This window comes from Bufo bufo, chromosome 1, assembly GCF_905171765.1.
Source record: "Bufo bufo chromosome 1, aBufBuf1.1, whole genome shotgun sequence".
Classification (NCBI taxonomy): Eukaryota; Metazoa; Chordata; class Amphibia; order Anura; family Bufonidae; genus Bufo; species Bufo bufo.
In genome coordinates, this window is record NC_053389.1 from 258,646,465 (window position 1) to 258,671,548 (window position 25,084).

Consider the following 25,084-nt stretch of genomic DNA (forward strand, 5'->3'; position numbering starts at 1 on the left):
GATGCTCTAGAATTGTTAGTATGTTGGGAATGCATGGAGCTAATAAAATAGGCATGTCAGGGGTGGTGAAAGGTCCTCTTTAAGTGCTGTGGACCTTTGGGACCCCTCTGTCATAAAGTGCTGCTATATATTAGCGATGTGTCATCAGTTTATAAGATGGGAACACCATGGACTGGATGCTAGGGATACATTACCTAACCTCTGCAGCCTTTTATATCAACTCATTCCTAGTATCACATGTGTCTCAGGTTTCTCAGCTCAGGACTGACTGGTGCTGATCTTATTTCAGAAAAGGCTAAGGCTACTTTAACAGTAACGTTTCTATTTTCCGGTATTGAGATCCGTTATAGGGTCTCAATATCGGAAAAAAACAATTCCATTTTGTCCCCACTCATTGTAAATGGGGGCAAAACGTAACTGAACAGAACGGAATGCTACAAAATGCATTCCATTCCGTTTAGTTGCGTTCCCATACCAGAGAGCAAACCGCAGCAAGCTGCGGTTTTCTTTCCATCATGGGCTGTGGAGCAAAACGTCATAACTCACAATGCAAGTCAGTGGGGACGGATACGTTTTTTCTTACACAATTAGACACAATAGAAAACGGATTTGTCCCCCATTGACTTTCAATGGAGTTCATGACGGATCCGTCTTGGCAATGTTAAAGATAATACAACCGGATCCGTTCATAACGGATGAAGGTAGTTGTATTATCAGTAATGGAAGCGTTTTTGCTGAACCGTGCCGGATCCAGCAAAAACGCTGGTGTGAAAGTAGCCTTAGGATCTTTGGTTTCACTTCTGTATATTTTACAAATATGTTGGAGAGATGTTTCCCAAAAGTAAATCTTCAGTTTAGGCCTCATTCACACAGTCGTTGCCATGGCCATATTGCGGCCCGTAAATTGCGGGTCCGCAATATGCGGGCACCGGCCGTGTGCTCCCCGCATTCACTTGAATGGGTCCGCAATCCGGAGCTGCGGTGCGGAACAGAGGCATGTTCTATTTTTTTAAGGTGAGAACAGATCACGGACCCACTCAAGTTTGAATGGGTCTCCATCCGACCCGGCCACCGCAATTTGCAGTCCCAAATGCACGAACGACCGCACAATGGCCGTGTGCATGAGCCCAAAAGGTGTATTTTTTTGGGATACAACCATAAATGTCAGACAGATGTGGTCCAACCTCTGAAACCTGATCCTATCTCCAGAATGGAGCACCCGCAGTGAAGGGGAGGGCAGCCGCCTTTGTGGAAGCCACCCTTCGTTCCACTGCTATGGAAGTCCCATATTGGTGAATGGAAAGGTGGCCATTCTTGTGCCACTTGCTGTCAATTCACTGCTATGGGACTTCCGAAAGCAGTGCACAGCTATTTTTGGAAGTCCGATATCAGGAAATGGGAGAACACTGCGCATAACGCTGGTGTGCTGTCCATTCTGGAGATAGGGCAGGTCCCAGCGGTGGGACTCACACCCATCTGACATAGATGGTGTGTCCGAGCAATATGCCATCAATGTCACAGACAGAATACCCCTTTAAGGTCAGTATCATTGATCAGTGTCATAAATCACAATGCTTGTCATTACAGCTAGAACAGTACCGGGTATTGAAGAACACTGCAAGGAAGAAAAGTGCAGTTCTGCAGCAGCAGTTAGAAAAACTGAAATGGGAACAGAAAGCAAACCAAGAGAAGCTAACCATAGATCAGAGAAGACAAAAAGAAACAGAGGTAAATACATCATAGATGAGTCCGAACAGTGTTCTGATATTTTCTGCTATAGTCAGAAGAATGACTTCCCTTATTTTACTTACAGGGGAATAAGAAGTGTGTTGAAGAACAAATAGAAGAATACTACAGGCGTGTAGGAAAATTAGAAGATTACATTAACACTTGCATGTATGTATAACATTCATGAGAACCATGTACCTGTGTTCAAATTAGAAAGTGAACCATCTTTTAATCAACTCTTTTGTGTGTCAACTTAAAAGGTTTTTTTCTCTTTTGTCATTGGGGGACACATGACCATGGGAGTATAGCTGCCACCACTAGGAAGCAGGCACTAAGCCACAAAAGTGTTAGCTCCTCCTAACAGCTATACTCCCTCCTGCAGACAGTGAGCTAATCAGTTTTAGTTTAGTGTCTGAAGGAGACAGACCTCAGTGCTAAAGCTGAACGCTTTCTGCTTTTTTATTTTAGTTATTTATTTTTCTCTTGTACACTTTTAGGTCGGAAACAGGGATGATTCAGTCTACCTGTCGACCCCAACAGGAAGGGCAAATAGTAACCCTGCTCCTTTGTTATCTGCCAGCCATAGAGTCACTTGCCATTTGTCTCCGCCACACCCCGCCCAGCGTGCTGCCACAGTTGGGTGCCAGTTGCAGAAAAGGTGACCCTGATGGTACTATGGGAGAGTGGAAGAGAATGAAGCTAGTGTAAATATTTTGGACTTAGGTATTTTTGACTTCCTGACTTCCCCACACCCCATTATTGCTTATAAGGGACATCCAGGGATTTCTTGGGGTTCCCACCTCTTTATTATTCCCTTGAGCATAGACAGGGGTTACCTAGGAGGGGGGCCTCCTTATCCCTGCTTGGTCCGACTACTAATTTTTCTCTCTCCAGCTGAGGGACCCCCGTTAGACTCCTCTGGCACCTCCTTTTTTAGTTGGGTCTGTAACTGGAGCTCTGGACATATGTTGTACTGGTCCCCCTCTCCTGGCCATCTTAGGCTACTTTCACACTTGCGTTCGGGGTTCCGCTTGTGAGTTCCGTTTGAAGGCTCTCACAAGCGGCCCCGAACGGATCCGTACAGCCCCAATGCATTCTGAGTGGATGCGGATCCGCTCAGAATGCCTCAGTTTGGCACCGTTTGGCCTCCGTTCCGCTCATCAGGCGACACGCCGAACTCAGCTTGCAGGGTTTTGGTGTCCGCCTGCCGTGCGGAGCCAAACGGATCCGTCCAGACTTACAATGCAAGTCAATAGGGACGGATCCGTTTGACGTTGACACAATATGGTGCAATTGCAAACGGATCCGTCCCCTATTGACTTTCAATGTAAAGTCAGGAGTCCCTATTAATATACCATCGGATCGGAGTTTTCTCCAATTCGATGGTATATTTTAACTTGAAGCGTCCCCATCACCATGGGAACACCTCTATGTTAGAATATACCATCGGATTTGAGTTAGATCGTGAAACTCAGATCCGACAGACCCCCCTCTCTCCCCAATATTATATTTAATTGGTGGCCAGTGCGGTAGCGTCTTGGCTGCCCATGGTAACCGATCGGAGCCCCAGCGATTAAACTTGGGCTCCGATCGGTACTCTCCGCTGCCACCAATGATGGGGAGGCAGGGTGATTTTAATTAGGTGGGGGGGAGAGGGGAGGCCGCACTGGCCACCAATGAATATAATACTGGGGAGGGAGGGGGGCCGCACTTGCCACCAATGAATATAATACTGGGGAGGGAGGGGGGCCACACTGGCCGACCAATGAATAATAATACTGGTGGAGGGAGGGGGGTCCGCACTGGCCACCAATGAATATAATACGGGGGAGGGGGGAGGGGGGCCGCACTGGCCACCAATGAATATAATACTGGGGATGGAGGGTGGTCTGGCCCCAGCTGCCTGGCAGCACCCGATCTCTTACAGGGGGCTATGATACGCACAATTAACCCCTCAGGTGCGGCACCTGAGGGTGTTAATTGTGCGGATCCACAGCCCCCTGTAAGAGATCGGGTGCTGCCAGGCAGCAGGGGGCAGTCATGTACAACAGTTCTTTTAGTATATTCTAACTTGAAGCGTCCCCATCACCATGGGAACCGCCTCTGTGTTAGAATATACTGTCGGATCTGAGTTTTCACAAAGTTAAAAATCAGATCTGAAAAAAACAGTTATGCAGACGGATCCGTTCTGAACGGATACCATTGTTTGCATTATAGGAGCGGATCCGTCTGTGCAGACACCAGACGGATCCGCTCAGAACGCAAGTGTGAAAGTAGCCTTTAGCTACACACATTGACCAAAAAAATGCAACCCAGATAGAAATGTTGGATTGCTGTAAAACTGCGGCAATGCAGTTATGTATCAGGCAGGTATGTAAATGATTACAGGTGTCGTCTAATAGACACTTAGGTCATTTCCCAAGATGACGTAAACGTGTGCACCCTCTCCCTCTATAAAAAGGCTCTTAGAGGCTACTTTGTGTAGTGTACTTCTGGCTAGAGATCAATTTACTGCTTAGGACATGCTTCTATGATGCACTCAAAGACATTTTGCCCAGTTGACAGAGTTTGAGAGGTGGGCACATCATTGGACTGAGAGAAGTAGGATGGTCGTTTAAACAAATGGTCATTCTGTCCTAGTTGTTAGGAGCAATGGTTACTTGAAGGCATGCACAGAAACGATGAACAGGCTCCAGATTGAGACAGACAGACCACCAGTAAGAGGATTGCTTGAGCCGCTGACAAGTACAAGCAGCTGCCACAGTTTCAATTGTCCACCATTCATACACTGTGTGCACCTTCATTACCATCCCTTTGTCTCTGCTCAGACCATTTCCAGGCACTTAGTCGAAGCATGTTTGGTGTCGCTGTGCCTATTACGTGTTCTATCTCTGACTAGCCAGCCTGCCATCACCTTTATTTGCAGTGGTGTTGCGAACAAGAAACCTGGACTGCTACAGACTTAAACTGTGCCATTTTAGTGATGAATCCAGGTTATTTTTGGGATCCCACAACATTCAGGTTTGTGTATGGGAGACCTCAATCCTGTCTTTGGTGTGTAGTGATACACTGCACCAACTGCTGGTGTGATGATCTGGGAGCCGTCACATAAAACAGTCAGTCACCACTAGTAGTGATATGAGGGACACTAACAGCTCAGTGATATGTGCAGACATCCTGCGGCCACATGTTACCTCTCATGGCAGGGGTTCCAAGCTGGCATTTTTTCAGCAGGACCAATGCTCTCCCACACCCACAGCAAGGCTTTCACAAGAATGTCTCCACCTGATTGCAACACTTCCTTGGTCTGCTCGGTCACCAGAGTTTATCAACCAATCAAGCATTTTGGGACCATCTTGGGATGCCAGCTTCAGCAACCTATAAGTGTGCTGGATCTACAGGCCTACTTGCAACATCTGTGTTGTCTCCATGCCCAACTGGATCTCATCTTGTATCCAGGCTAGAGGCCACCCAGCAGGGTTCTAAAGCCTCCTTTCAGTTGTACAGCTTTCCACATTAAACTCTCTCCTTTCACTCTAATATTGTATATCACTTCCCATATATGATGATTACATTCCACATAGAAATAACTCTTTGGTTCATAATTAGTTTTGTCAAAAAGTGAGTAATTTGAGGCTGCAGCCAAATAGGCCTTCAGTCTTCCCACACTTTTCTTTCTCAAGCTTTTAAGGGGGATTTCCTTTTTTTTTTTTTTGGCATCCTCCTGCTGATTGGATCCAGTGTGGTTGCCACCATTTTGTTCCTTTCTCCTGGCTAGGGTCCCACTTGCTGCACTTCTGGAACAAAGAGGAATGTTTTCTCTGCTGGACTAAACTTTTATTTATTTATTTTTATACCTTAGCTGTTCTCACTCAGCCCCCCCACCCCCCCCTCTCTCCGGTGGTGGCTGACCTCACTAAGGTTTTCCTGTCCATGCTAGGTGTGATTGACAAAGCCCCCTCCTCACAGTATCCTCTGTCCTTGTATGAGGATCTTCCTCTTTCCAAGCCACTACACATTTACCCACTGGCAGAAATCTCGTGCCCCGGGTCCCCCTTCTGGGTCTCCTCTGCATCTCCTCATTCTGATGCAAGGTGAATTTACAGTTAGGTCCATAAATATTGGGACATCGACACAATTCCAAATTTTTTGGCTCTATACACCACCACAATGGATTTGAAATGAAACAAACAAGATGTGCTTTAACTGCAGACTGTCAGCTTTAATTTGAGGGTATTTACATCCAAATCAGGTGAACAGTGTAGGAATTACAATAGTTTGCATATGTGCCTCCTACTTGTTAAGGAACCAACAGTAATGGGACAGAATTATCAATTATAATCTTTTAATACTTGGTTGCAAATCTTTTGCAGTCAATTACAGCCTGAATGTCTGGGAAGGCGTATAGACATCACCAGACGCTATAGACATCACCAGATGCTCTGCCAGGCCTCTTACTGCTTGTTCCTGGGGCATTTCCCTTTAGTTTTGTCTTCAGCATGTGAAATGCATGGCTCAAAATGGATTCAGGTCAGGTGATTGACTGGCCAATGCATAACATTCCAAAAATCGTTCCCTTTAAAAAAACTCTTGGTTCTTTGCAGTATGCTTTGGGTTATGTCCATCTGCACTGTGAAGCGCCGTCCAATGTGGTTCTGAAGCATTTGGCTGAATATGAGCAGATAATATTGCCCAAAACACCTGAATTCATCCTGCTGCTTTTGTCAGCAGTCACATCATCAATAAATACAAGAGAACCTGTTCCATTGGCAGCCATACATGCCCACGCCATGACACTACCACCACCATGCTTCACTGATGAGGTGGTATGCTTAGGATCATGAGCAGTTCCTTTCCTTCTCCATACTCTTCTCTTCCCATCACTCTGGTACAAGTTGATCTTGGTCTCATCTGTCCATAGGATGTTGTTCCAGAACTGTGAAGGCTTTTTTAGATGTCGTTTGGCAAACTCTAATCTGGCCTTCCTGTTTTTGAGGCTGACCAATCTTGTGGTGAACCCTCTGTATTACCTCTGGTGAAGTCTTCTCTTGATTGTTGACTTTGACACACATACACCTACCTCCTGGAAAGTGTTCTTGATCTGGCCAACTGTTGTGAAGGGTGTTTTCTTCACCAGGGAAAGAATTCTTCGGTCATCCACCACAGTTGTTTTCCGTGGTCTTCTGGGTCTTTTGGTGTTGCTGAGCTCACCGATGCGTTCCTTCTTTTTAAGAATGTTCCAAACAGTTGTTTTGGCCATGTCTAATGTTTTTGCTATCTCTCTGATGGGTTTGTTTTGTTTTTTCAGCCTAATGATGGCTTGTTTCACTGATAGTGACAGCTCTTCGGATCTCATCTTGAGAGTTGACAGCAACAGATTCCAAATGTAAATAGCACACTTGAAATGAACTCTGGACCTTTTATCTGCTTATTGTAATTGGGATAATGAGGGAATAACACACACCTGGCCTTGGAACAGATGAGAAGCCAATTGTCCCATTACTTTTGGTTCCTTAACAAGTGGGAGGCACACATGCAAACTGTTGTAATTCGTACACCATTCACCTGATTTGAATGTAAATACCCTCAAATTAAAGCTGACAGTCTGCAGTTAAAACACATCTTGTTCATTTCATTTCAAATCCATTGTGGTGGTGTATAGAGCCAAAAATGTTAGAATTGCGTCGATGTCCCAATATTTATGGACCCGACTGTATGTCTGGGGTGAGCTGCTGGAGTCTGACTTGGATCTTGACCGGAGCAGTCCTCTTGTAAAGGGAGACTATTAATTACCAATATTTATGCAAATATTAATAATTAATATTCATAAATAAGAGGAATCGTCTAGTGATGACTCCGCCTATTTATACCGTTATGTATTAATAACACTATACACTTTGCCTTACGCTAATCACTAAGCTAGCTCCAAGCGCCTAACTGAGCTAACTACCGCTAATAAACACACGTTACACAGTAGGTATAATACAAATAATACACAATATTTATTAACACCTACAGTGCACAACGCAAGCAATGCACTTATCAATACAGTACTAAAAATACAGTACTAAACTACACTACACAATCCCAAATTCCACCCACAAAAACTATCTAATACAATACACACACACACACACACACACACATACATTAACAGCCCACCCAACTTGGACTAAAAACTATCCTTACAGGGAAATGACTACAATAGCAGTGGACAGGGGTATATAGCAATGGGATCGGGGTTAATGGTATAGGGGTTGATAAGGGTTATATGGAGGGGTACGTTGGTAGGATAAAGTTGGTATATTCGTTGGTGAGATAGGGTTGGTAGGGGTCAATCAGGGGGATTATAGGGTAGGTATATTCGTTGGTGGGATAGGGTAGGTAGGGGTTAATCAGGGGGATCCGTTGGTGGGATATCCGTTGGTGGGATAGGGTAGGTAGGGGTTAATCAGGGATTCGTTGGTGGGATAGGGTAGGTAGGGGTTAATATCGTTGGTGGTATAAAGGGAAAGTAAGGGTAAATATCGTTGATGGTATAAGGGTTAATGATACTCAGCGCTCGTCCAGGGGGTGCTCGTTCGTCTAGGGGTGATCTTCTTCAGGGTGGGGGCGGCTCGGCTCTTCCTCCTTCAGTGCAGGGGCCGCCGCACCGCCCACACTGTGGTGCGCGCTGGGCCGGCGCAGTGAGATGACGTCACTGCGCCAGCCCGCGCGTCCCCGACTGAGTGCGTCGGGGCCGCGCCACCTGACAGGCAGGAGAAACCTTTGATCTCCCGCCTGCAACACCTCGCATTCCGGACAGCGCGATAGTATTCGCGCTGCCGGAATGCACATAATAGAAGGAGGGGAGGTTTCTCCCCTCTTCCTATTATGCATAATTATCTCCAGCGGCGCTGGAGATAATTAATACAAAGGACTCCGATTCTATTGAATCTGAGTTCTTTGAAGCATACAGGATGACCGGACTCTTGTCCGGTCATTCTGATGCAATTAGCCAGATGGCATCAGTGTGAATGCTTGGGGCACATTCACACTGATACCTCTGGTTTTGGTGACATTTTTATGAGCAATACTATAGGGGGACACATATAAGGGGGCACATATAAAAAGGGACATATAAGGGGGCACAGATATATATATATATATAAATAAAAAGGGACATATAAGGGGGCACATATTTCCCACAGGGACCACTAAGGGCAGATGTGCGCAGATGCTGGGCACATCTGCTCACATCATCCTATAATGTGGCTGTTAATGCATGCATATATATTATACATGCATGCACATGTTTGCATGTATATATATATATATATATATATATATATATATACACATACATGCGTCTCAACCCTTCCTCAACATCTCTATAGTGGATAGTTTGGTTAACACCATGTGGGAGATTTTTGAGATTCAGTACCCTGTGCTTTACACCAGCTGTGAGATTTTTTTCCTTTTGCAGGAATACACATGTCCTCAAAGTCTTCGTCACTCAGACTTTGATGTCCTCTCTAGGAATGGGAGCACCCAGTTAGACTTTCATCTTCTTCTAAGCGCCTAGACCTTCCCAGAAGACCTCTTCCCACATGAGCTTCCTCCCCGAAGGGGGCCGACCACTCTTGTGTCTCTGCTAACCAAGAACACTACTATACCATTAATTTCTCATCTGTATCATTGGCGGACACAGGCTTGACCATGGTATAGCTGTTGCCACTAGGAGGCGGACACTAAGCACAAAGGTGCTTCAGCTATACCCTTCCTACAGGGACTAAGCTAAATCAGTTTCAGCTTAGTGTCTGTAGGAGGCAGACCTCCCTGCGTTGCAGGTCTGCTGGTTTTTCTTTTTTCTTTTTTCTAGCGGGAGTTCAGGCAGTTCTAAAAGCTGCCTGCACTCCCACCCAGGAGACGGGAGATCAGGGGGTCCTCCAAGCCTGCTGCTCTTTCCCATTCTCTAGAAGCAAAGGAGGACCAGAGGTTCCTAAAAAACCTCTGTATCCCGCCAGCGTTCAGATCACCACGGCCGTCACCGCAAGTCCCCTCTGTTTGCGGTTGTTGTGCAAATTTTATTATGCAGACATTTTATCTTATGATGTGTGTGTGTTTTTATAGATTGTCATCTGTCTCCCTGTGTCGGATTTAACCACGTAGAATGATCTTCACTAGATACTGGTCACTTTGAGCAGTATTGAATGGGATCCATGCTGACAATGATAGGGGATGGGCGGCCACCTGGCTGATCAGACAATGGACATGACTCATCCTTCCTTATACAGGGATGGGGTGTGTGCATTGCACTGTTCAGCCACGTTGATGCCCTCCCCTGTCCTCTGACATGTACCTGAACTATCTCATCTTCCTGTGTCATCACTTCCTGTATCCTTGTTACATGGTCAGGTGATTGGCCAGCCCCTTTCTATTGTTACTGTGACTAAATAAAAGGCAAGCAGACTGTGGAGGAGGGGCAGTTGCTCAGCAGAAAACACCTTTGGGGGTCCCTCCAGGAGGTTTCTGGTCTTGGGTGAGCGGGAGGGGGGCTGCAGGGCTTGGTGCAGGGTGTCAGTTTTCTGTGACCTTTTATTGTTCCGCGAGTTGGCTCTGGCCGGGCCGCGGCTAATTGAGGGCCCGCCTTGTCTGCGGCCTTCGCCCGCATGGTCCCCTTGCGGTTTCTTATTCCCCAGCCGACTTCTCGGTTCGGCCGGGGCTGCGGCGGTATGTTGCTCCGACGGGCTCGGCGGTGACGGAGGCTAGGAGGGCCTGCGCTGGGAGCCGGAGCCATTTTGGGGGCGGGCATGAGTTTTCCCCACTTCAACACCGGCAGGTGAGCTGAATCTGGGTGCTAGCTCCGCCCACATCCGGATTTGAAATGCACCGGCGGCGGGACGCAGACAGGGTCCTCTGGACATGCTGCGTGGAAGGACACAGGTATGGGTAAGCGCTGTTTCCTCTTCTTACAGGGTTTATTCCTCCCCCTCGCTCTTCTTACTGTCACGGCAGTGTTGTCATTATGATTGAGCCCAGACCCCAGGCCCGAAGCAGGCGGTCCCCTTGGTGCGCAACTTTGCTTGTGCGTTGTGTAGCGTAAAATTTCCATCCGCTCAGTCAGATCCCCTCTGCTCTGCGTGTGCTGCTCCACCACCAAGTGGCTTGGCCCCGGACCCAATCGTCCCTGCTGCTCAGCCTATGGTAGAACCGGATTGGGTGCGTTCCCTGTCAAGGGTGGTACAGGATGTCTCTAATACCAACAAAGCCATTGTGGAAATACTGGGGCATTTGTCGGCAAGGCAGTCCTCTGACAGGTCCGATATTGGGGAGCATGGGGCTCATGCCCATCGCGGCCGTCCCGCAAAACGGGCCAGAACATCCTCCCCCAAAAGGGTGTCTGTGTCTCCCGTTTCCCCTGCCTCTCCTCCTCCTACTAGAGAGTCTCACTCAGACGTGTCCTCCATAGAAGAGGCATGTTTTGAGGATAGGGGGGCAAATGAGCATGTTGTCTCTGCGGAGGATCAGTCAGACAAACTGTCCTCCATGGTGGACAATCTTATTACAGCGGTTATTGAGACGTTGCAGGTTGAGGACCCCGAACTTTTATCGGCCAGCTTGGGGTTTTCCTTTAGAAGGTCCCATCTCTCGCATAAGTGTTTCCCCAACCACCAGGATTTTGATTCCTCTCTCTCCAAGGAGTGGAATTTTCCTGATAGACGTTTTGCTTTGCCAAAATGCTTAAACGTCCTTTCTTGCTGGTATTTATTGGGGAACACAGGACCGTGGGTATAGCTTGCTGCTGCCACTAGGAGGCGACACTAGGCTGAAATAAAGACTTAGCTCCTCCCATGCAGGCTATACCCCCTCCAGCCTGGAGAGAGCATGTCAGTTTTTAGCTTAGTGTCATAGGAGGCAGACATCCCTGCTTTATGCAGGGCGGCTTTCTTAGTTGATAATTTATTTTTATTTTTTTGTTCCTTTTAGGTTGGGAAACAGAGTTGCCCAACCTCTCTGTTATCCCAGGGAGCAAGACCGGTGAGAAAATCCACCGCTTACCTCCCCACAGAAGAGAAAGGTGGACCAGGGCAGCCTCGGGCCCCTGCTTCCCACCAGCCAAGGAGTGAGTCACCTAGGTCCACCAAAGAAGAAGACCCTCCCGCCATGCCAGACTCCTGCCACTTCGGTGCCAGCAGCTGAGGAGGTGAACCTGCTGGAAAAGCTGACCTGCCGGTCCACTAGGGAGGGTGAAGAGAAGAGGAGGAAGATGGGGTGAGGACACGGGACTAGGTAAGTAGGTTTAACCCTCTCTCTGCCTCCCTCCCTCTTTGGACAAGTGCCGGACTCCCTCTTCTCTCTCTCTCTCTTCGGCTGGACACCGGGCTCCACTCTCCCCCCACTTTTTGCAAAGACAACCAGGTAGCCGCCTTGCATACCTAAAGGGCCGAAGCCCTGTGATACACCGCCCAAGATGCCCCCACTGCCCAAGCAGAATGAGTAGTCACCCGGGTGGGGCCTGTTCACTGACACGGTACGCTTCCACAAGGGCCAGACGAATCCATCGGGAAGTAAAAGCCTTCGACGCTGCAAGCCCTCGTCTCGGCCCCTCTGGAAAGATGACGTCTGGGACAGATAGACTCCAATGGCTCGTACCTAATCCAGACTGTGGAGTGACTGCTCCCGAGGATGAGAGGGATCCAGACAAAATGAAGGAAGAATAATCTAATTTAGATCGAATGCCGACACCACCTTCGGAAGGAAGGACTGAACAGGGCGAAGGACATGAAAGCCGTGAGTTCCCACACCCTACGGATGGAAGTGATTGCCACCAAAAATGCCACCTTGTACGACAGGAAGCGAAGTAACACCTGCTGCAAAGGCTCAAACGGTGAAGACTGGACAGCTTTGAGCACCAGATTAAGATCCCAAGGATTCAACGGAGGACGGAAAGGGGGTGCGGCATGCGCCACCCCCTGCAGAAAAGTTAGAATCGCTGAAAGCGAAGACAAATTCAGCTGAAATAGAATTGAGAGAGACGACACTTGGCCTTTGAGAGAGCTGAGAGCCAGCCCCAAGTCTATGCCCGACTGCAGGAAAGACAAGAGTCGTGAAAAAGAGAACCAAACAGGAGATAGCTGATGCCGCTCGCACCAACTAAAGTAGGACTTCCAGATCCGGTGGTAGATTCGGGAAGACGACGGCTTTCTGGCACGAATCATGGTCTAGACCACGGCATTCGAGAAACCCAGAGCCTTTAATACGGCGGCTTCAAAAGCCATGCTGTTAAATGTAGCGACCCTAAATTTGGGTGGAAGATTGGTCCCTGCGACAGGAGGTCCTCCCGAAGAGGAAACCGCCAGGGTTCGTCGGAGAGAAGGGTGATCAGAGACGCATGCCACACTCGGCGTGGCCAATCGGGGTCCACGAGAATGACGGGGAGTCCTTCGGACCTGATCTTCCGGAGGAGACGCAGAATGAGAGGAAGAGGCGGGAACACGTAAGGAAACGTGAACCGACTCCATGGAATTACCAGCGTGTCGCACACCAGGACCATGGGATCCCTGGACTGCGCGACGAAGTCCTCGACCTTGTTGTTGAAGCAGGAGGCCATGAGATCCATGTCCGGCCGACCTCATCGCTTGCAGATGTTTCGAAAGACCTGCGGGTGAAGAGCCGATTCTCCGGGATCGAGACGCTCCCGGCTGAGGAAGTTGGCGATCCAATTGTCAACGTCGGGGATGTGCACTGCCGACAGCGCCAGAACATGGTTCTCCGCCCAGCTGAGAATCAGAGCTATCTCCGCCATGGCTCCCGGGCTCCGCCCTGGTGATTGAGGTACGCCACCGCCGTGGAGTTGTCAGACTGAACCCGAACCGGACGTCCCCTGAGCTGGTCAGTCCAATACCATAGAGAGAGACGAATCGCCCTCAACTCCAGAACGTTGATTGGGAGGGAGCGTTCCTCGCGTGAACCACACTCCTTGAATGGAGATATTTCCCAACACTCCCCCCGTTAACCCCTGAGGCTTGCGTTCGTTGTTAACACCGACCAACGGAGAGGAAGGAACGAGCGACCCGACATCAGCATTGGATAGACCAACCACCACTTGAGGGCCTGGCAGATCAGGGCAGAGAAACGCATGGGCCGATCCAGGGAGGCTGGGGAACGGTCCGAGCTGGACAGAATGGCCTGCTGAAGAGTTCTGGTATGGAACTGAGCATAGGGAACTGCTTCGAAGGCAGAGACCATGTGACCCAGAGCCCGCATGCAGTGACGAATGGGAAGAGGACAGGGCCGCAACAAGGGGAGAATCTGAAGACGGAGAGTGGATAGCTTCTCCGGAGGCAAGAATACCTTGGCCTGAAATGTGTCGAGCACCATGCCCAGATAGGTCAGCCGCTGCGATGGATAAAGGCAGCACTTCTGCCTGTTCAGGATCCGCTCGAAGCGTTCCAGGGTGTCTAGGACTATGTGCAGGCTTTCCTCCGTCACCCGGAATGACGGACCCTTTACCAGGATGTCGTCTAAGTAAGGGATTGCCACAATCCCCTTGGCATGGAGCAGGGCCATGACTGCCACCAGAATCTTCATAAAGACCCTGGGAGCCATGGCCAGGCCAAACGGGAGGACCACAAACTGGAAGTGAAGCGGACCCACTGCGAACCGGAGAAATCTTTGATGACTGACGCAGATGGGCACATGAATATAAGCGTCCTTGATGTCTATCGAGGATTGGTACTCCCTCGGTTCCATGGACGCAATGTCCAATCTCAGTGACTCCATCCGGAAACTGCGGATCAGAAGGAAGCAGTTGAGTGCCTTGAGGTCCAGAACGGGACGGACCGTCCCCTCTTTTTTGGGAATCACAAAGAGATTGGAGTAAAACCCTCGAAAACAGTCAGGAACCGCAGCAATCACTCCCTGCCGCAGCAGTGTGTGAATCGCATGAAAAAAGGAATTTGCGGCTGAGGGAGAGGTCGTAGACAACCGAAAAAAAGGGATGGAGGGAGGACTTGAATTCCAGCTTGTTAGCTCTCTGCAATGACCTATCTCAACCAAGCAACCGAGACGTGAGCCAGCCAGACATGCCGAAACAAATAAAGCCAGCCGCTGACCCGATCAGAGGGCGCCGGAAGCCACCCGTCAAGCAGCGGAGGTCTTGGGGTTATAGGAATTAGAGCTCTGTTGACAGGGAGGCCAGGAAGGGCGAGGCTTCAATGAAGGCTTGTGCTTCTGATCCGTGGCCGACTTGTCGGCCGATCTCTTGGGGCTGGAAAAACAACTCCAAAAGGGGCAAAAAAGAGGCTTCTGCTTTCTTGACTTATTGAACCGCCCCCTGTTCTGTGGTAAATAAGTGCTCTTACCACCTGTAGCATCCGAAATGATCTCATCCAGGCGCTTACCAAAAAGTGTGCTGCCGGTAAAGGGGAGGGCCGTCAGGGTCCGCTTTGAAGCATTATCTGCCGTCCAGCAGGAGAGCCATAGGGTACGGCGAATAGCCTCCAACAGGGCTGATGAGCGAGCCATAAGCCTGGCCGTGTCCAAAGATGCTTCATAAATATACGCACTGGAATGAGAGAGCTGCAGAGCCATATCGGCTAGTTCCCCAGAGGGAACCCCGAGGCGAGACCCTGACGTAAATTATTTGCCCACTCCCCCATAGCCTTGCTCACCCATGTAAAAGCAAACACCAGCTGCAGTGCTATGCCCACTGCTTCGAAGTAAGATTTTGCAAACGCTTCCAGTTTCTTATTCCTGATGTCAGAGAAAGAAGCTCCATTCGCCATTGACAAGGTAGTATGTTTAGCCAAGCGGGAAACTGGCGGGTCCACTATAGGTTAGAACGACCATTTCTTAGTCAAATCCTCCGGAAATGGATAAAACAAGATTTTTGTGAAACTCACCTGTAAAATCTCTTTCTCGTATAGTTCATTGGGGGACACAGGACCATGGGTATAGCTTGCTGCTGCCACTAGGAGGCGACACTAGGCTGAAAAAAGACTTAGCTTCTCCCATATAGACTATACCCCCTCCAGCCTGGAGAGAGCATGTCAGTTTGTGCTCAAGCAGAAGGAGCAGTAGAAAACGTGCCAAGTAAAAGAGAATTCAACAAACTCCGGCGGAAGCGAACACGCTAAACACCCTACCGGCAACCAGACATCACTATCAACAATAATAAATACTGGGTGGGTGCTGTGTGCCCCAATGAACCACGCGAGAAAGAGATTTTACAGGTGAGTTTAACAAAAATCTAGTTTTCTCGCTGGTATTCATTGGGGGACACAGGACCTTCCTAAAGCAGTCCACAAGGAGGGAAAAAAATCCACGCCCACGAAAATAGCACTCTCGAGAATGCTTAATGCACTGCTGCCTGCGAGACCCGGCGGCCCGAAGCAGCACTAGCGATGCCTAGGAAGCACCTGGCAAAAAAACTTGGTGAACGTGCGCCAGGAAGACCAAGGCGCTGCCTGATACAACCGCGAAGCTGATGCAGGGTGAAACATGTATCTCACAAAGAGCTGACCGCTGGTCAGATGTCCCGAACTCCGCTGGGCGGTGCCTTGCCCCGGGAGCGGAATGCCTAAGCAGCCGCCAACGGATCCACCTGGAACACCCCTTGGAGACCATCGAGCCCTTCCAAGGACCTCCAGGAATGACCAGGTAAAAATCCGCACGGCGGAAAAAGCTAGTCCTGGACAAGCAAACCTCCGAGCTCGAATTCATTCTGATGGAGAGCTCACTCTCTCGAGTGCGAGGGAGAAGGAAAAATAAGGGAAAACAATGTCCTGTCGACGTGGAAGGCGGCGACTACCTTCAGCAAAAAAAGAAGGTAATGGGCGGAGCACTGCCTTATGTGGGTATCTGACAAGAAAAACGTACGTACAAGAAAGGTGCTCCCAACTCCCAAATTCGTTGGGTGTAAAAGCCTGCCCCCAGGAATGCCACCTTCCCAGAAATAAAAAGAGGGGAAGAAGATTTGCAGAGAGGGGTCATGTTCCTCACTGAAACGCCACCAAACGACCCATCGGTCGTTTGGACGAAACCAGGTACCTGTCCCTAGCTCTGGCCACGGGATCCCAGGCCACAGGATACACCTCTGCTAAAGAGAGACTCTCCACAGAAGCATTCGATTGGCAGACCGATGCCCCCAGAGCCGAAGAGGCTTGCGGGGAGACTGAAAAGCTGGTTGATAACCCAACTGAGAAAAACGCCTGAATCACACACGCCCCACTGCAGGCCAAGGAACCAATACATGTGAGATAGGTAGAATAAAGCCGGTGCGAGAACCACCGACGGTGAGGAGCTCCACCAGTGACCATATATTGACAGCGTGGCAACGCCGCTCGACGAAAATTTAGACCAGACCAAGATAAGAAATACCCCTGCTGGATGGAGTGCGATGACGACGTCCAACGCCCCACCCGTACCAGAGAACACTGGTCAGATAGGAAAAAAATTATAAGGGGAGTCCAGAGCAGTACCACGCATGGCTACTGGTCAGGTAGATAGAAGGGAGAGACAAGTAACAAGCGGCTCGAGGAGGAAGAAGAAATAAAAAAGGTGTTCCGTTCCAGGAACGAAACTTCCATCAGCGGTGGTAAGGCATGACAGGACCCCCGCTCCGCCTGGCGTGGCGAGTCTCGTAGTCTACCCACGGAATGGGTAGAAAAAAAAGGTATGATCACCATCGGACTAACATGACAGACATTACTCATGTCGTAAGTGAGATAATTGTAGATACAGGTAGCACACCCAGGATCAATAGGAAAGATTCACCTGTAGAAGGAGGGTGTGGAGGCGTCACAGTGCACCAGCCGGGACCGGAACCAATACCCCGTGCCATGCAGATGAGGGGGAAGTAGTAACGTAGGAGCCACCAAGGCTTGCGGGGTGGCCGTGAACCCGGAGCCAGAGAAGTAAAAAGATGGAAGGAGAGAAAAAGTCATGGCAAAGCTCATTTCCCATCTGGGACTGGCACTATATAGAAGAAGCCACAGGATGACAGTGGCGGTGCCATCCTCCGCCTAAGAAGGAACCCATGCAAGGGGAACCACAAGTCTATTGCTAGCATCATATTTCAGCTGAGGAGGGGGCCACATGGCAGAGGCCACCGAATGCGGCGCTAGAGGAATCCGCCACCAAACGAAAGAGTGGTGGAGGAAGAACCCTAGTATGTTGTGACAACGTAAAGACCCATCGTGTCATTGTAGTCACAGCATGTCCCGTCAATGCTGAGGGGAAGGTCTGAGGACTTGCAGTATAAGCCATGGAACCCTACTGCCTCAGTTAAGTAGAGCTAGCCTAAAACACCCCACCAGACAAGGGCGCCGAACAGGAGCAACCGCCAAGCTAGCGTCAGGGAAGAACCCCTACCTGAGGGGGGATGCCCCACTGCAACAGCTACGACCCTTAGCATCAGCGTAAAGAGTGCACATGCGGAGGAGAACACACTGTAAAACTTAAAACAGAGTGTCAGCATAACCACTTTCCCAGAAAAGGAGGAGTGGAGCTAGAGAATACAGAGTCAGTGCGACCCTCGACTCGCTGGAGCGGAATCACGATATTATGTGCAATGGCGTACGCCCTTCACCTTGTTGATAACAAATACCATGACTAAATGAGATGTGGGTCTCTAGGATACTGAAGTGTTGCCGGGTAACTCCCTGAGAGGACAGAGGGTGACATATTCAAGCCCCAAACCAGTACTGGCAAGAAAAAGGGCCACAACGGGGAAATAGCCACGGTATCCACTGTAGGCATCCATAGTTACTAGATGAATAGTCCAGGGCCCAAAAGAAGCTAAGGCATCTAGAGCCCTGGCACAGTGGAGGTGCAGCATCTCAAGATGCCTAGTTATCCACCCGTTCGCGATCACTAACGAAAGGGTAAAATAACAGTAAGCATGGAGATGTCGATGTGACTGAAGAAATAACCTTCAGTGGTAGAGCAATATTCCGCTTAAGGAAGAGGGTAGTGCAACCTTCAGAACCGTATCCAACTGTACTGGAAGTACCCCATCAATAAAGTTTGACAATGCCTACGTTGAGCACTGCCTCAGTGGTAGTGCAAAAATTCCATCCTAAAGGGGGAAAAACGCATACGGCAAGAACTGTATCCCGAGGAAGTGAAAGCACCCCGCCTAAGGAAAGAGGTGATGCATACTGCAAGAACTGAATCCAATGGCAGAGAGATTATGCCACACAAGGAAAGGGGTATGCATATCGCGAGTCCTATACCCGGTGAGAGTGCAATTACTCCACCTAGAGAGGGGTAATGCATATGGGAAACACTGTGCTATAACGCCACCTATGGAAGAGGCTAATGCATACGGTAAGTATTGTACCCATGGAAATGCAATTCCGCAACCTACAGAAGGAGGAACGCCTACCGTTTCTTTAGCACGACCCAATCACCTGGTTGACTAGAATGAACACTGGTTATTGAGTCTGGGTCCAGGAGAAACTCCCAAACCCGGTGGTGGACATCGGGTGATAACCCGTGGGGCTGCCTGGGGCATACCTGATGGAATAAAGGGTTACAGCGGAACATTCAGGCCATGGATCGGCCGTTTTTTTTTTTCTTCTTTGCAAAAATCGGACCCAAGTACCATCAAAGAAAAGGCAGTCGTGATGGTTCTCAACGTAATTCCCTACTAGGTTAGAAATTGATTGACATTTGAGAGGTTAGAATGGTTAGTAAAAAGGTAGAAGATCGTTGTTTTAGGCACCACTTTCCCCCCTTCTCATCGTCCTTAAAACCAGGACGAAGAGAAGCTGGATTCAACATGGGTGCATCGTCTCAAGGTTAGATAGAGAGATGAGGGAGGGATGAGAGATAGAGAAAGAGAAAAGCGCTTCTCTTGGACTCTGCAGTCTTAGCGGGACGGGAGTACATGACAGTGTTAGTTCGCACTGTCTGGGACTTTTGAATGCCTTGTTGCTGGAGATCGATGGATTCGTGCAGCCATAGTTCTGCTTTCTGGAGGGAACCATGGCTTTGGAGTTTAGTGGGGAATTTACGGACAAACATTTTCCCAATCCAGACCTCAAAGGTCCCTTCTTTGGGGATGGTCCACTCTGAACCTACAGTCCCTTGGTGCCAATCTTTGAGGGGCTTAACAACTCCTCCTCCATAGATGGATTTCATGTACTGCTTGGCTGTCCTATAGTCAGAAGTGGTACCCTTCTGTTCCCTAAATTTCCCTAAAACCATGCTCGAGCCTTCTAAAAGTAGGTGCATCCACCTCCAGTGTCCCGCGACACACGCCTGGACTGTTCCGCGACACACGCTTGGACGGCTGCTACTCCCCTTTGTTCGCCTCTGAGTTGCCCTAGGGTTTCTGGCACCGACACACGGACTCCGTTCATCTAAGTTAGACCTCAGGAAAAGGAGTAATCAATGTGAGGAAAAGTGCTCTCGCCGACACACGGCGGCCCTCTGAGTCTCCTAATGAGATATACCAGCCTCGGTTTTGGCTCTAACTAGTGACCTGCCCACAGGATAGGACTTCCAATTGAGCTGGAGTGGAAAAAGGGGCGCACAGGAAACAAACACACAGTACTCCTGTGGGGAAAGGGGTTACTCACACAGCTATTGGTATGCCCGGGTGATATAAATCACCTTGTCTTCTTAAAAAAAGCTCATCAACTCACTTTCCTTTGCCAATATGATTCTATATAGTCAAGCTGAACAGTACACAAAGCCCTTTTTGCAGTGACTGATCAAAAACCTCTCGCTCAGCAGCAACCCTTGAATTCAGACAGTAGTTCACACACAATATCATGAGACCCCCAGTACTCCTAACCAAATCTACAGAGAAGAGAAAGAGAAAAAGAAAAAGAAAAGCGCCAAAATATGAAAAAGGAAAATATTAATAATAGACTAAAATAAAAAATGGGTTGGTAAATAAGGAAAAACTGAAAAAAACTTGATTACATCAATAAAAAACTAAAAATAAAAATAGATTAGTAAAAGAAGACCTGTAAAAAGTAGAGAAAAAAACAACATAGAAAACTTCAGTTACAGAAAGTCTTGCTATATACATTGAGATTCAGTAAAAAGTAAATGTTAACTTAAAAACTGAGACTCAAATACAAAAACAAAATCCCTTTGGAACACATACAACTGTATAGACTGAATTAACAAATCAATGTCTTGGAGGGTTCACCTGAAACCGTACAGGAGAATTTCTACCAACCCAGTCATTGAAATGTTAATTTGCCCTGCCCCAAACCAGCTTCAGATTCATTTTACAAGAGAAGCAGGATTTAACATTACAAGGTCCCAAAACCGTTTTTTTCTCTAGGGGAGGGAAAAAATCTATTTAAATTAGGTCTTAGCTAAAGACCTTCATTTCAAATTTTCACATTTTAACCGTTCATATTGTGATTTAAAATCTGCTTCATTGATCAATGACCTTGGCTGTCCCTGGGCTCTCTGCCTTTGCAAAGAACCATGTCTGGGACCATTACCCCACCTTGCTGAATAAACCACTTTACTTCTAGGTGTGGTTCTGGGGTACTTAACATACCTGTGTCTGTTGCCCTTAGCAACGTCACAATATCGTACAATGTTCCCTGCATGCAAAACAACAAGTAGGTTGCCTCCCTGCACAATACCTTGTCTGGGCACATGGTGATTTGACTTGGCGCACAACATTAACCATCCTAGCATGACTAGATCCCACACTACTATCTGTATTAAGTCCACTTACCACAGACTCATCTGAGGAATCTTCTGACATTGTGTTAACATTTCCAACTCCAGGGTCAGACAAATTGTCCATCTCCATCCCTGAGTCGGATCCACTATGTGACCCACAGTCCTCAGACTTCTCCATACTTACAGCCCATACATTGCCTCTAACCCTAGACACATTACTCTCTAATGGTTGTTTCAATAACTCTGGCTGCACTAAGCACCGAGAATGCTCATCCTCTGTCTTCCTGCAGAGAGCAGACAATTCCCTTACAGCATCCTGTGCATGCGTCAGGCTTTCAGATAAACATTCATTTTCCTTGCGCAGCTCAGTATTACACCTCACAGTACATTCATACTCAGGGCTAGCTTCAGCTGCCTGCTGGACAAGAGTTCTCAATTTAACAATTTCCACTTTTAAATCTTCCACTTCTCCTTCCAAACTCAGCTTCAGCCTACAAGACTCCTGATATTTATCCGCTATCCACCCAGCAGCAAAAATCAGAGCATACTTGCCTTTCCTTTTGCGCCATTTTTTGGTACCGATCAGGTTTGCTACACAATTCTGAGCCTGCAGCCATGGATCAGTAAATCCCTGCATAGCTTGAAGAATGGTCGCCGTGTCCTTCAATTTTGCAACTTCTCTAAAAATCGCTTTCCATAGTCACCAAAACTAAATAAATTCCTTGTTAAAACCTGCAGCACCAACTCACCAAGATGTCTGCCAAAGCACATGTTCTTCACACCACACAACGTAAATTAAATATGGCCGACAAAAGCACATGGCTTGACACACACAAAGGAAAATAAAATGGCTTTCACAAAGGAAATCAAAATAGTGTCTACAAAATCCAGCAATAGAAAATCCAAATTATACCCTGTACTGCTCAGCACACTATCTCATCATACAACCTCCGTACAATCAACACAACGGAAAAGCGCTTACCTTATCCTTACACCCCTTGACGCAGCAGATAACAACCACATACACCAAAAGGTTCTTTAAGTAGATTTTTTTCTGATATCAGCAGATTGGAGTACACAGATTTCAGTTCACAAAGAGCAAAACTTTCTCAAAAATGAGAGTAAGGAAAAGGATATTACCTTATGCCGGCCTTTTTTGCTTTTTGAAAATTAAGCTGTGTCTCCTTTAAGTTCTGCTGATAACGGGGGGAAAAATTATCTCCCTACCTGTGCTCGCCAAACTGTTGTAGAAATATTAATAGTTGTAATCCGCTCGCATCAAACTTTGTGTAAGGAAAGGTAAATCCCTATTCCCTCAACCGCAGTCAGAGTCAGACACAGGTGTTACCATCTTGAATTCTTCTGAGCAACTCCTCCTTCCCCCTGCCCAGTCTGTTTCTTTTATTTACTCACAAAAGGTGTAAAAGGGGCCTGGCCCATAATAAGGATGCAGGAAGTGATGACATACAGGAAGTGAGACTTGTCAAAGGACAGGGAAGGGCATCAACGTGGCTGGACAGTGCAATGCACACACCCCATCCCTGTATAAGGAAGGATGAGTCATGTCCATTGTCTGATCAGCCAGGTGACCGCCCATCCCCCACCACTGTCAGCATGGATCCCATTTAATACTGCTCAAAGCGACCAGTATCTAGTGAAGATCATTCTACTGGTTCTTATAGGTTTGAGACTATATGTGACACATTGCTACGTAGGGTTGTTGCGGGTATCGAAATTTCGATACCCAATCGATACTTTTGTCCCGGTATCGATACGATACCGGGATTTCCATTTTTTCTATACTGGGCTGCGCTGCTGCGCAGTCTAGTATCTCTGAACATGAGCGCAGTCAGCGCACTGCTCTCAGCGCGCTCATGTTCCCTCAGCAGCACGGGGAGAAGGAAGCAGTCCTCCCTCCCCCCTGTGCTGCCACCAATGAGAAGAGAGGGGTGGAGGAGGGGCGGGCGCACTGCGCCACCAATGATACACGACTTTTCCTACACAGAGCGGCGCCCAGCGATGTCCCAGCACTCACCATTATTCCTGGGCACTGCTCCGTTCGCCTGCTGTGCCCCATTACTGTCTCCTCTCCTGCTCCACATGCTGATTACTATCGGAGGGATGGGGAGGAGACATCAGCTTCACTAGTGGGCGTTCCTTCTTCCTGCGCTGCGATTGGACAGAGCTACAGCCAGGGAGAAGGAACGCCCACTAGTGAAGCTGATGTCTCCTCCCCATCGCTCCGATAATAATTAGCATGATATGGAGCAGGAGAGGAGCCAGTAATGGGGCACAACAGGCGAACGGAGCGGCGCCCAGGAATAATGGTGAGTGCTGGGACATCGCTGGGCGCCACTCTGTGTAGCCTAATACTGAAAGTCTGGACCCACGTCTTTAACACATAATACAGGAGGCGGGTGCCGGCAGCAGAATCGCATTGCCGGCACCCTGCCTCTGACAGGGAGCTGCGATCAGCGGCAGTTAACCCCTCAGGTGCGGCACCTGAGGGGTTAACTGCCGCTGATCTGCCAGTACCCGCCTCCTGTATTAAGGGGTAATTATCATTGGTGGTGCAGTGTGACCCCCCCTCAATCCCCCATCCCATTAAAATCATTGGTGGCACAGTGCGCTGGCCCCTCTCAACCCCCCAGTATTAAAATCATTGGTGGCAGTGGCCACAGAGTCCTCTCCCCTCCCCCTCATTGGTGGTGCAGTGGCAGCTTTTGATCGGAGCCCCAGCTGTGTAAGCCTGGGGCTCCGATCGGTTACCATGACAGCCAGGACGCTACTGAAGCCCTGGCTGCCATGGTAACATCCCTGATGCTGTGTGCACAGAGCACAGGGCAGCAGGGACAGTGTGAAGTCCTATTCACCCTGATAGAGCTCTATCAGGGTGAATAGGACAAGGGACGAAAGATCCTAGGTTCTGGCCCCTAAGGGGGGAAATAGTTATTAAATAAAAAGTGTAAAGGAAAAAAAACAAAACACCAAAATATTAAGTATGAATCACCCCTGTTTCCCAATTTCACATATAAAATGTATAAATAATAAACATATTACATATCGCCACGTCAGAAAAGTCCAAACTATTAAAATATATAAAAAAAATCTTTTGCGGTGAACGCCGGAACAGAAAAAAATTCATAAAAACGACGCGATTCGCCATTTTTTAAAATGCGGAATGCACGTGGCTTTTTTGGTTTATTTTTTTTCGCGTGGTATCGAATGGTATCGAGTATCGCAATACTTTTTCATGGTGTCGAAACCGAATCAAAAAATTGGTATCGCAACAACTCTATTGCTACGGCTATTGTCAGTATATGGTACTAGTATACCGACAAGGCAGATATGCGTGTCTTAAAAGCAGATATGTATCCAGAAAGGGATAGCGAAGCCGCAGCAGAGGTATAATATGTATCTCTCGTTATGCAGACTTCACTTCTCTAATGTGTATAGACATTTGAAGGGATGAAGCCCAGTGCATTGCACTTAGTGCTCACAAACTGGCAAACGCCCCCCTACACACTGAGAACACGTCTCCAAGCCCATGAGAAGGTTTTCATACTGACGGTTTTACCACTGGTCCCAATTCAACCCAAGTACCCTCTGCTAGAGCGTTCTTTGGCTAAATCCAACACAGGGAGACAGATGACAATCTATAAAAACACACACACATCCTAAGATAAAATGTCAGAATAATAAAATTTCCACA

General features: G+C 48.2%; 1 protein-coding gene across 1 annotated transcript in view; it reads left to right on the forward strand.

Annotated features, from left to right (window-relative positions):
* The window catches only part of SMC1B (structural maintenance of chromosomes 1B), a 171,911-nt gene that overhangs the window by 41,279 nt on the left and 105,548 nt on the right, over positions 1–25,084 (forward strand). Inside the window, exons 7-8 of the mRNA XM_040439136.1 lie at positions 1,588–1,728; positions 1,814–1,900. Of these exons, the coding sequence (XP_040295070.1) occupies positions 1,588–1,728; positions 1,814–1,900 (228 nt within the window). The remainder of the gene's footprint in view (positions 1–1,587; positions 1,729–1,813; positions 1,901–25,084) is intronic.